The following is a 12312-nucleotide window of genomic DNA, read 5'->3' as shown; positions in this document are numbered from 1 at the left end:
CTAGAAATGCTTACGTTTATGATTTAAACTCAGTAGGATGTAGTGAAACCTTAGCTAAATGAGGAGAAAGTGGGGAGAGAGGAATGGCCAAGGTGGTTCTTGGTGTTCTCTTCTACCTTGCTGGGTGAGAGTGGCATTACCTGAGGTGACAGTCATTGGCATACAGGGAATCTGACTTGGGAGGGAAAATAGTCTGGTTTGGGCACGCTGAATTAGAGTAGCTGTGAGACATCAAAGGGGAGAGATTAGGTAAGCAGTTGGTTGAAGAGGTCTGAGCCCGAGATAAAAATCTGTGACTCATAATGTCTGGGCGATAATTAAGCCCTGGGTGCAGATGCACTGTGTCAGGTGCCAGTGTGGCGCGTAAAGAGCAAAGAGCCTCAAGATCGGGCCGTGGGAAGCCCGCTGAGCGGGCCTGCTACAGGAAGATGGACCAACAAAGGAGACAGAAGCAGCGGTCAGAGTTAGGAGGAAAACCAGGAGAGTGGTTTGTTGTGGAAGCCAAGGGAAAAAGCGTCTGTAAACAAGGAAGGCGCGGCAGCAGCGGCAGGCACTGCTAAGGCGGTGGTCGGGAAAGTGTGGACACACGTCATTAGATCGCAGTGACTTTCGTGACCTGCGGCAGAGGCAGGAGGAGACAGAAGGCAAATGGAGGGGTGGCATATGCGTGGAAGGAAAGGCAGTGCTAGCGTTCATTATAAACCTCTGGAGGGAGAACCACCGTGTGACGGAGGGGACAGGAAGGTACAGTAAGCAAACAGTGGGACAAGTCTGTCACGTACAGGACGTGGTGGAGTAGAGAGGGGGCAGGCATCAGACCCTCCCTGGAGGGCCAGAGGGGGCGTCACAGAAGGCTTTCTTGAGGCACCAGCGCTTTGGTGAGACCTGCCATGCGTGGAGTGAACGATGAAACTAAATTTGCCAGGCAGAGAAGGGGAGAGGGCTTCCTGAGCAAAGGGAATACAGAAGGCGAAGGCGTGAGACGTGGGCGTGCGCGTCTTGTGCGGGGATTATAGCTTGCTGGATTTGGAACACAAATCGCCTGTGGGATGGGGGCAGGAGGTTAATCGTGAAGAGGAGGCAGAAGCCAGATCATAAAACACTTGGAGTGCTGTAGTGAGGTATTTTTACTTTATTGGTACCAATACTGGTACTGGTTCTCAGTTCATCTTTGGAAATATTCTTAATGGCAGAAGACGGTAAGTGCAGCCCCTTTCTGAAGCAACATAAACTTTTCTTTCAAAGGTCATTTTTATTTTAAAAAATGGAAATGAATTTCATATTCTAGTGCATAATACATGTTTGACTTTTTGTGTAGAAGTGTCCTAGGTTATTTGGGCAAAACAAAAAAATGACCCCAGGAATATGAACCTTATTGATTCTGTGGCCTTGGGTAGCTCTGTCTTGGCCTGTCGTCAAATACGTCCCATTTGAGAGTGTGTCCATTGGTGAGGATCACGATCCGACGTATATTATGGCAAGAGCATTGTACAGTGACAGGTGGGTTGAAGGTGGGGGAAAACTAGCGGCAGGAGGGTGGTGGTCCAGCTAAGAGATGATGAAAGCCCCAACTTGAAGCAGGGGGCGTTTTGAGATTTAGGACACAGCATTGGCATGCTGGTGACGTCACTAGGTTGAGACATGGCTGAAAAGGAAGGAGACAGAGTGCTTTGGGAGGATTCCCCCCAGTGCCTGACCTGGGCGTTGACATTGGCATGGGGGGGGGGGGTCGGTGGGGTCCAAGGAAGAGCCCTTGCCTGAGCTATTTACTGAACTGATGGCCTTGCTCAGTAGTGGGAGTTGAAGGTGTGACCCATCTCAGCCAAATGAAAAGATCTGATTTTAATTGGATCTGAGTCAGCGAAGGGCTTAGGATGGAAGTCATCTGCATGTAAGTGGTGGTTGAAGCTTTGATAGTAGATGAGATAGTAGAGGGCCAGCCAGCGAGAGGTCTGGGGTCACACCAATATTTAAAAGGAGGGAAAAAGAAAAAAAATCTCGAGAAAATGGTGAGAGCGCTCTCGAGGAGGAAAGTATCCAAGAGCGCCTAAAAGGGTGGTTTGCCAGGCCAAAGTATACAGCAGTCAGCACATACAAAATGGTGCCTTGAAAGACATTCATTAGATTTGGTGGGTCTTTGATTATTAAAGATTTTGTGATCTTACTGAGAACAGCTAGATCTAGGAGAGGGGGCAAAATCCAGATTCAGCTGCACTGAGAAGTGCTCGCAAGTGTACAAGACCGTGCTTTCTAGAAGCTGAGCTTTGAGGGAGGAGCAGGGAGTGAGTGCGTTGGCTAGAGAGAAATGCAGAGTCCTAGAGGATATTTGGCTTGGTTTTGCTTTTAAGATGGGGTAGATGCACATTTATGTGCTGAGAAGGAGCCAGTATAAGGGAAGAGATTATGTAAGGCCTGTTGCCTTACACGTCGTAAATATATTATAAAACTATGTGCTTAATGAATGACTGCTTACTGTTAAATTTGTCAATCTCAGTTTCACGGGCAAGCTGCGTATGTTTTAAGGGCTACTTTTTCTGTATTTTTCTTAGCCTCAGAATATTCTACTGACAAGTGAATCTCCACTGGGTGACATTAAGATAGTTGATTTTGGTCTTTCAAGAATAATGAAGAACAGTGAAGAGCTCCGAGAAATTATGGGTACTCCTGAATACGTGGGTAAGTACTCATAAGAGTGGGTTATGTTCTGTGTTTGGGGTCAAGCATCATCTTCGTTAGGGAACTCACATGTGGTGTGGGTAATAGTCGGGCCAGCCATCTGCTGTGTTAAAATTCTGCCATCAGAGAGTCCTTCTTTTGTATAAAAATTTAAAAATGGTAAACATGAAAGAGTGAAGTACCAAACTGATGATCCCTTTCCTGAAGGGAATCAAGAGCATTTGAAGGGATTGCTTCTAGAAGGAATCAAAGAGGATTTTCTTAACCAAGTGTAGGATACCCGGTTATCTGAAGGTGGGAGGGTATTTAACAAGTAGGGCCCTCTAAAGAACTTTAAGTTCATCATAAACATTGTTGAAGTAATGGCAAGCCCTGTGAAACAGAGGGCATTCTGTTGGATTAATGCAAGGTTGGGAGCTTCTGGAAGAAAGAAAAAAGCGCTAAGCCTTGAAGGTACTAGTAAAAGAGCAGCTGAAGTGATGAACCATGGCTTTTAGGTTTGGTACAAAAATAAGTAAAGCATGACTTTTTTGATAGACTGGAAGAACAATAGGATGCAAAAGGATTCGTGGCCTGAATGAGGTTAAAAAAAAAAAAAAAAAAGGATATCCGTAAGCAGAGCAAGGCAGTGAAATCGTCTAAAGGCTGTGACCAGGAGTTTACAGCATTAACATTTAAAATTTCAGAGATGAAACAGTTCTTCGTAATTACTAGGGCTGCGACGTAGCTGTGGAAGGGCTGTGTAGACCTGTAGGTCCAGAAGCGTGGACGCCAGGCTGCGTGGGTCATAGACATGAGTGTGGACGTTGTCCAGGGGGGGCGGCAGCTGGGTGAGGAGGCAGTGGAGAAGGCCGTGGCCTGGGCCCCAAGGGAAGAATATTTACCTGAGGTCAGAGGTGTGAAGTGGACAGAGAGGCTGTCCGTGTTCTAGACTAGGGCGTGCGGCAGCCTCCGCCTCCTTTCAGGGGGGAGACGGGGGACCGGAGCAGCTCCGGTGGCACTTTGTTTACAAGGGAGAGGCAGTTCCAGGGGACAGGGTTGAGGAAAACAAGGCTGTTCGGCAGTGATAGGACAAATCTAACTCAAAGCTTTAAAATAAGTCCTACGATTTGAAACAGATCCTTAATTAGGTAATAAAAGATAGCACGGTGGGCAGGAAAACCACCTTCAAAATGTTGATGTGTTCTTCGTGGGCTAGAAACTTAAATCACAGCGCGCGTCATGACCACTCAGTAAGGTTTGAGGATGGGGCTTCACGGGGCCTCCTCTCGGAAAGCCCGGGTCCTTCAGCCGGTCGCTCGGGAGCTTTGTCAACGAGAGGGAACCGCGGAATGAAGGGCTGTGAGTTGAGAACCCTGTCCCTGTAGGAGTTACTGCCCAGCAGTAGGAGTTTTGTTTTGTTTTATGCTTTCTGTTCTCTGGGTAAATTCTGTTTTCTACCAAGAACTTTTTTTTCCCTCCAAAAAAACAGAACTATCTTTATTATAAAAGTAATTCCCAGTCCAAGACAACTAAAAATAATTCAGAACTATGTAACAGAGAATAACAAGGGGGCCTCTCCTGTCAATTCTTCCCTGCACTTGCAGAGGTGAGTGTAAGCCTCCCAGCTTGTCTTCCTCACAGAATCATCTGTCTGGGCGCCGGCTGCTTCCTCTGCCAACTGTGCATGTGACCTCAGTCCCGAAATCTCTTTAGACCTCCCGTTCCTCTGTCCCTAAAGTGGGCTCTCATAATACTGCCTTATTGGATTTGCTCTGTCAAGCTCTTAGATCCGTGTTCAGCTTATAATAAACACAGGAAAGGAAGCTACTGTTATTTCCTGCCCCCCTCCTCCCAGCATCTTTTACTCTTTGGTCTCTTATTTTACTTTGCCCTCCAGTAATTTGGGTGCTATGCATTTCATTTTAAATTTCCTAGTAGTTTCTTTTAAAACCTTAAAATAATGTTCATGACCTCTTTTTCACAACTCAGTATCAGAGGTTGAAGTTGAGGAAATTAGCCTACCTAGCATTTTCTCCCAACCTTTTCTTCCTCCCTCATAGTGTGTGTTGTGTGTGTGCCGGGGGGGGGGTCCCCAACCAGTGATGAGTATGTGACTTGAGTGTTTGGTTCTTCTTAGGATTAGAACATCTTCATTCCCCCCCCCTTTTTTTTTAATTACCGCAGTTGTTTAGTCTTTGATCTGTTTTTAAATGGATTCAATACTTGATTGCCTGTCTTCTTCCTACTTTTGAAAAAACTCATTTGGTTGACTGGATTGTATCAATGAGTGAGTTTTTCTTTCAAGGAGGATTTTCGTGAATTTCTCCTAAGTTCTTGCACATTTGAGAATGTCTTCTGTATTGCTTTATGTGTGACAGCGGTTTCCTTAAATGTTATCAAAGCATGCTGTTTGTCAGGACTCTACAGAGGCAACTTTGTTGTCTTTGTGTATGGTGCATGTCAAATGAGAATGCTGTTTTTTCTTTAACCTTGCTGACTGACTTTCCACCAGTGGGCAGACATTTTAATAAGCCCCCTCTGGCTCCAGTATGGAGAACAGATCAGGGAGGTGGAATGAGTGGAGGTCAGGCGGGGAAGGTGCCGTGGTCTAGGTGGGGGTGGTACGGAAGCTGAGTCGTGGATGGCATTGAGAAAGATTTAAAAGCAGTAATCTGTTAGATAGGATGCTTGATTTTAGCGGGTATGGGAAGAGGAAGGTGTCAGAGTTGTCAGTTTCTATTACAGCACTTAAGCATTCAGCTATTTTTTAAAATATCAAGACCCAACAATGGAGGGTGCTGGTGGGAAAATAAGTTAATTACATCTAGTCGGACTTTAGAGTAACTCATATTAACTTATATAATAAATATTATTTCATGTTAGCCCAAATCTTGATGGTGTCTATTTAATAGTTTCTGATGAGTATTTTAAAAAAATGTTTTGATTTCAAAGAGCAAATTAGGATTTTTTTTTCACACAGCTGAATGTTTTCTTGTTTCTGATACTAGCTCCCGAGATTCTGAGTTATGATCCTATCAGCATGGCGACGGATATGTGGTAAGAGTTATTTATGAAAAATTGATCAAATTGGTTTCAAGAATGAATATGATACTAATTTTTCTTACATTTTCATTCTAATTTAGGAGCATTGGAGTGCTAACATATGTCATGCTCACCGGAGTGTCACCTTTCTTAGGTGATAATAAACAAGAAACATTCCTAAACATCTCTCGGATGAGTTTAAGTTATTCTGAGGAAGAATTTGATGTTGTGTCTGAGTCAGCTATTGACTTCATCAAGACACTTTTAGTTAAGAAACCTGAGTAAGTATTAGTTAATACTGATCTTTGTCAATTTTTGACTGATCTGCTCTGGACAAAAGCAGGTTAAACTGAAACACCACAATGAAGGCAGGAAAATGTAGACATTAAACTAGATGAAACCTGGGGCTTATTATATCTGTTGAAAGAAAATGTCAAAAATGAAAACGTTTCTTAGAAAACGGTGAGCTGCATCTCAGTCTAACAGATATTGTCGATCTGTTCTTGGTCTTCCGAAAGGGCTTTTCAGAGATATCTTACTTAAAAGTATTGCTCAACATTGTGGGAATGGCATTTGCACGCAAACGCCAAAACTTCCAGTCTTATTCTGGGATCACAGTAAGATTCTTGTCAACTCTTCATACTTCCCCAAATATAATACAATAAATATACCTTATGCTCTAACTTACATATTTTTAAGATTTTATTTTTTAAGTAATCTCTACCCCCAGTATGGGGCTCAAACTCAACCCTGAGATAAATGAATCGCACGCTCTCCCAACTGAGCCCGCCAGGCATCCCCCAGTATGCTCTAATTTATAATTGAAGTTTTATTTATTTTTTTAAGATTGTATTTATTTGAGAGAGAGCACAAGATGGGGGAGGGTCAGAGGGAGGAGCAGACTCCCCGCTGAGCAGGGAGCCGGATGCGGGGCTCGATCCCAGGACCCTGAGATCATGACCTGAGCCGAAGGCAGACGCTTAACCGAGCCACCCAGGCGCCTCAATAATTGAAGTTTTAAACTGTCTTGTCTTAAGGGTGAAATGTGTTTCTTTTTACAGAGATCGAGCCACAGCCGAAGAATGTCTAAAACATCCGTGGTTGACAGAGAACAGTATTCAGGATCCTTCTTTCAAGGTGAAAGGGGCATTAGAAGAAGCAAATGCGCTCCAAGAAGGTGATTCTGTGCCTGAAATTAATTCAGATACTCAGAAACCAGAAACGGAGGAATCAGTTGTAACAGAGGAGTTAATTGTATTTACTTCATATACTTTAGGACAATGCAGACAGTCTGAAAAAGAGAAAATGGAGCAAAAGGCCATTTCCAAACGATTTAAATTTGAGGAACCTTTGCTACAAGAAATTCCAGGAGAATTTATCTACTGAGCAGTACTTCCCTTTAGAACTTTAAGATTTCTACATTGAAAACATTATTATTATTTATGGACTTCTGGCCAAATGGTACATGTACTGAAAGTGGATAAACCAGGTATCACTGATAGAAACTAAAATAACTTTGTCAAACTTGTGGAGTTAGATATATCAAGACAGATGTATAAAGCTGCCAACCAGGAGTTTTAACGGGTAAAGTTTTATCTGTGTCAATGTTACTCTTTTAAAGAAGGGAGATGTTTGAACCTTTTGTTTCTAAATCTTGTTTCTCCAGAATGAGAATTTGTTATGCAAAGATACCTGTATTTACTTTCTTTAAAAATCCAAGTAAAAGTGCCAAATTACCATCTTTGTAAATCTATTTTGCAGGATTCGTGTGTATCTGTATCTGCATATATGTCCGTTGATATCTTTGCTAAAACTGATACTTTTTCACTTTGGATTTTTTGAGGGGAGTAAGCTTTTTAATTAGGTATCTTCCAAATTTTGAGTCCTAGAATAACATCCACTAGAGTTGGATAATGTCTTATTTTTATATTTTATTACTGCTTTATATTGACTTTTGATTTGACTTCTGTTGTCCTTGTTTTTCCTAATGCTTGTAACCTATCAGTGAAAAAGCCCTGGCTAATTTTTTTTTTCCTTCAGTGTCACTAATAAGAGTGGTGTTGATTTTTCACCTCAGACTATTCTGGTTTTAAGGTCAAGGTTAACCCGTGCCGACTTCTCAGCCATTTCCCTCACCACACCTTACTCGTCTGCTCTCTCTCAGGAGACTGCACCCATGCCACCTTCTCACATGCTTGTCACCTGATTTTGGTCACTTGCAAGTGTCAGTGTGATCTGATCAACACGGTGGTTGCTCTGGTCAGTGAAAAGACGCTATTACATTGTTTTTGTTAATAAAACCCCCCGGAGAGGGGTAAGAGATGGAGCATATTCGCCCCTAGCCGTTGAGCCTCTACTTCTGTGGAGTTTGTGTGCCCTCAGACTATACTAGGAAACGTTATAAAAAGCCACAATATTTATAAACTTTATTTTGTTCCTAAAAAATTTAACCTTGGATACTTTGTCATCAGGGAAGCAGCCATGTTCCCAGAAGACTTAGAAGAATTTAATTTGATTAGGATGGAACACTTCAGTTGTATGTAGGCCCCACAGTGAACAACACATTCCTATTAAAAAAATGGAAATGTACAAGTGTACGCCGTGTAACTTAAAGCAACTAAATATCCTTCTCACACAAAAATGTCTGAGTAGTGTCCTTATTTATCTTTTATTAGGCTCGGGGCGTTAAGATACTTGTGAATACAGGTGGTCCGTCACCCGACCGGGGGGCTCTCTGGGGCTCACACGATGCTCTCTTCCGCGTGAGTTCTCAAATGTCGAGTCATGGCCGTGGCAGCACCTAACCACCTGTTGTAAAGCGTGTGCAGTGTACTGTGTGGGACCCTGACCCCCCTGGTCTGTAATCACCCCCAGCCCGGCCCTGCAGGTGTGGGAGCCCCGACGGTGTTCATACACCATCAGCTGAGACTGATTAGGCAGTTCCAAACATCAGCTTGCACTGTTTTCTCACTCAGTCGGCTTCACTTGGAAACTAGCCTTTCTAACCAAGCTGTGGACGGAAGAAGAGGAAGTTCTGCCACAGTGGCAGGGTTTTCTGTGAAATACCCAGGACCACTATGTTAAGCCTCAGGTAAGTCTGGGAAGAGGTAAAACACAAGTTTAGGCACCTTTTTGTAAACGTCTCTCTGGCAAAAGTAGGGGGGGTGGTGAGAAAAAAAATACCCACTATCGAGTGACACATTTTTATACATGATAGATTTGTCCCGTTTTAAAATCAGAATCATTTAGGTAACATTTAGATTTTTTGGTAAGCCGTTTTATATTACATTCAAAATAAATACATTTAAGATAATTGCTGTATTTGTTTTAAAAAAAGAAAAAAGACCTCTCCTTTTAGCTGGCCACTTAGCTGTCTGCAGTGCGGTGCTTCTCTTCAGCGGCTTTTGTAAGCACTTGTAAAGGCATACTGACATTTTCTGACTTAGATGATACAAGCAGAGCGTGAAGAGCCTCCACAAAACTGGGCCAAATAAAATCTTTCCATTAATGACCTACCGAGCAGCCCTGTACTTACCTAATGCTGCTAATGTTTTCTTTTAACAAGTTTACAAAGAACCAAACCAGTATTACTGAATTTGCTCATAGAATTTATAAGCCCACGTTTAGTAATAATAAAATTCAACATTGTCGTATTTTAACTTGAGAAGTTTATGAAATATGCAAAATGTATTAGTGGTTTTAGTCAGTTGGGAAATTGTGTTTTAATGTTTTGTTGTTTTCACATGAAAAGTGGGAGAAAACGCCACGCCCTTGTAGTTATAGAGGAAGGTCGGGTGCTAATTAAGAGATACCGCAAACTCCTAAACTTTTACAAGTGACCTCAGTTTGGAAGAAAATTTAATAGAGAAGACGTCATAAAGGTTGCTCAGAGAATGTCGGACAAGAGGTGAGTTACAGTCCTAGTAATGTAACGCCTGGTGTATAGTAGCTCAGTCCACGAAGCCTAAAGCGCGATCGACCTTGGCACCAACGCAGACCGTCTTATGTAGGGGGAAAGGTCTCTGGTCAGGGTATTAACAAACTAATCCTAAATACATTTTAAACTCACACACACTTGTAAGAATTTAAATTGGATTGATGAAACTAAAAATAGTCAAAATTGTTCAAGGTCCTTTACCATCTAGTACCTTCATTTAGTTGCAGAATTTAAAAACTAGGTTAAAAGCCTTCATCTTAACCTCAGGAGCCTTAATCTCCAGCTACTGTTTTTGTTGTGAGAGGTGGGGATGTAATTTGCGGAGAGGGAGACGTGCAGATCTACACCCACACTCGACAGCATCGGGCGGGTGCACGCACCCTGTTAGCTCGGCTCCGTTGTTACGGTTTGCCTTGTCCCCAGCATGATCCTTTTGAGACTCATCCACGTTGGGGCTTCTATGGGTAGTTTGTGCCTTTTTATTGCAGGGCCATACTCTGCACATAGCAGTTTGTGTCCGTGTCTCTCTGTCCGAGGACCCCTGGGCTGTTTCGGGTTTGGGCTGTTGTGAATAAAGCTGCTTTAGATACTCCTGTCCAAGAATTTTTGTGGACACACTGTCCTTTCTCTCAGATTCAGTGAGTAGAATGCTGGGTCATAATGGGATAGAGGTGTACTGAACTCTGTAAGAAACCCCCCAGCGGTTTTCCTGAGTGACTGCACCATTTTCCATCCCTGCCAGCAATGCTGGAGCTCTGGCTGGCCGTCTGTCTGATGCACGGTAGCCACCCTCGTGGGCGTGCGCTGGCTTCACTGGGAGTTCCCTGCTGACTAATGAGGAACACGCCTTCGTGTGCTTGTTGAACCATTCTTTTGATAGTCCTTTATATATTCTGGATAAAAGTCCTTTGTCAGATTTATGTATTAAGTATTTTCTCCCACTCTGGCTTATCTATTTTCTCTTGAGGAGAAGGTGGTTTTCATTTTGGTGAAGTTCAATTTATCAGTTTTTGCTTTCTGTATCTTCTTTTAAGAAGTCCTTACCTACCCCAAGTCATGAAGATTATCTTTTTTTCTTTTTTTAACCTTCTAGTTTTAGCTTTTATGCTTAGGTCTGCGATCCGCTTTGAATTACTGTTTGCCTGGGGGAGGTTAGGTAGGGGCCAAGGACCTTTGTTTTCCATGAGAATATTCAGTTGTTCCAGCACCATTCGTCAGATTTTCCTTTCCCCATTGAATCATTTTGCTGTTTTTCTGTAAAGTCATTTCTGTGGACCTACTTCTGGACACTCTTCTGTTCCATTAATCTGTTTGCTTATACGTCTGTCAGAGCTTTGCCTTGATGTGACATAAAATAGGACTTCCGATTCCTTCCTTTTCAAGATTGTTGTTTATTCTAGGTCCTTTGCATTTCCAAGTAAATTTTAGAGTTGGCTTGCCAATTTTTTTTTTAAGACTTTATTTATTAGAGAGAGAGCGCACAAAGGGAGAGGGAGAAGCAGGCTCCCCGCTGAGCAGGGAGCCCGATGCGGGGCTCGATCCCAGGACCCTGAGATCATGACCTGAGCCGAAGGCAGATGCTTAACCAACTGAGCCACCCAGGCGCCTGGCTTGGCAATTTTGACCAAAATTACTCCCTAAAAAAGCCTCATGGGATTTTGACTTGAGATTTCTTAAATCTGTAGATGAATTTAACATTTTAACGAAGAGTCTTCCAAATCTATAAACATAGTGTTTCCATTTATTTCATTTTTTTCTCAGCATCGTTTTATATATTGTAATGTAGAGATCTTGCACATCCTGTTAACTTTATCCCTGTGTGCTTTGTTGCTCGATGCTAGTTTTGGATACTCTTTTTTTCAGGAGAGGGGAAGCTGATACTTAATCTTCCAGTGGTCATTTTTAGCTCACTGCGCTTAGACAAATGTTAGAAATTACTTAAATAATATTTTTTTTTAAAGAGATGAGGTAATGGGGTCTCAGGAAGAATGTGATTTGCCCAAAATGTTACAGCTACATGCAGAACAAAGGCTAGAATCACCGAGCTTTCCTGACTGCTAGTGAAGGGCTTTTACAAAACTCAGTGGATTCTACCTTTGGATATGTTTTAGTTCATGTCCATAACAACAATTTTTAAAAATTATTTCTGTGTCACTTGGCTTTGGGTAGTTTTTTTTTTTTTTTTTAAATGACTGGAGGATGAGTAACCTGAGATTAGGCCAGTGCAGAGGTGAGCATACTGTGGCCCTTGTTGCCTGTTTGTTACCTGAAGTTTATTGGAACACAGCTGTGCCCATTCATTGCTATTTGGCTGTGGCTCCTTTCATACTAAAACTGCAGGGTGGAGTCATTGCGACAGAGATCTTATGACCTACACAGCCTACAATACTCACTCTTGGGCCCTTCACAGAAAACTGCCTGCCAACCCCGGGCTGTTGTAATCTAAACGTATTTGAAATATGGGATATTTCCTTTTTAAAACCAATACTGATACAGTCCTTTGGGGAGCAGTTTATGTTACATGGCAGAATAATCTCACAACTTTGGTTCCATTCCTTCTCATACATTTTATTAAGATACAGGTTTTATTTACTAAAAGTAAACTATTTTTACTAAATACATTAGTATGTATTTAGCCCCATGTCGGGCTCCCTGCTCAGTGGGGAGTCTGCCTC

The 12312-nt window shown here is 42.6% G+C and overlaps 1 protein-coding gene across 2 annotated transcripts in view; it reads left to right on the top strand.

Moving 5' to 3' along the window:
• The window catches only part of STK17A (serine/threonine kinase 17a), a 40638-nt gene extending 32297 nt beyond the window's left edge, over positions 1-8341 (top strand). The window contains exons 4-8 of one of the 2 annotated variants that reach the window (XM_027574618.1): positions 2550-2676; positions 5667-5715; positions 5802-5981; positions 6762-6877; positions 6977-8341. In XM_027574618.1, coding sequence (XP_027430419.1) covers positions 2550-2676; positions 5667-5715; positions 5802-5981; positions 6762-6877; positions 6977-7086 — 582 coding nt within the window. In that variant the 3' untranslated portion in view covers positions 7087-8341. Of the gene's footprint in view, positions 1-2549; positions 2677-5666; positions 5716-5801; positions 5982-6761 lie in introns of both variants that reach the window. The other variant, XM_027574617.1, reaches the window with a different exon arrangement.
• The last annotated feature ends 3971 nt before the right edge of the window (positions 8342-12312 follow it).

This window comes from Zalophus californianus, chromosome 12 (genome assembly GCF_009762305.2).
Source record: "Zalophus californianus isolate mZalCal1 chromosome 12, mZalCal1.pri.v2, whole genome shotgun sequence".
NCBI classification, from domain to species: Eukaryota; Metazoa; Chordata; class Mammalia; order Carnivora; family Otariidae; genus Zalophus; species Zalophus californianus.
The sequence above is the reverse complement of the archived record's forward strand: the minus strand, read 5'-3'. Positions and strand labels throughout refer to the sequence as shown.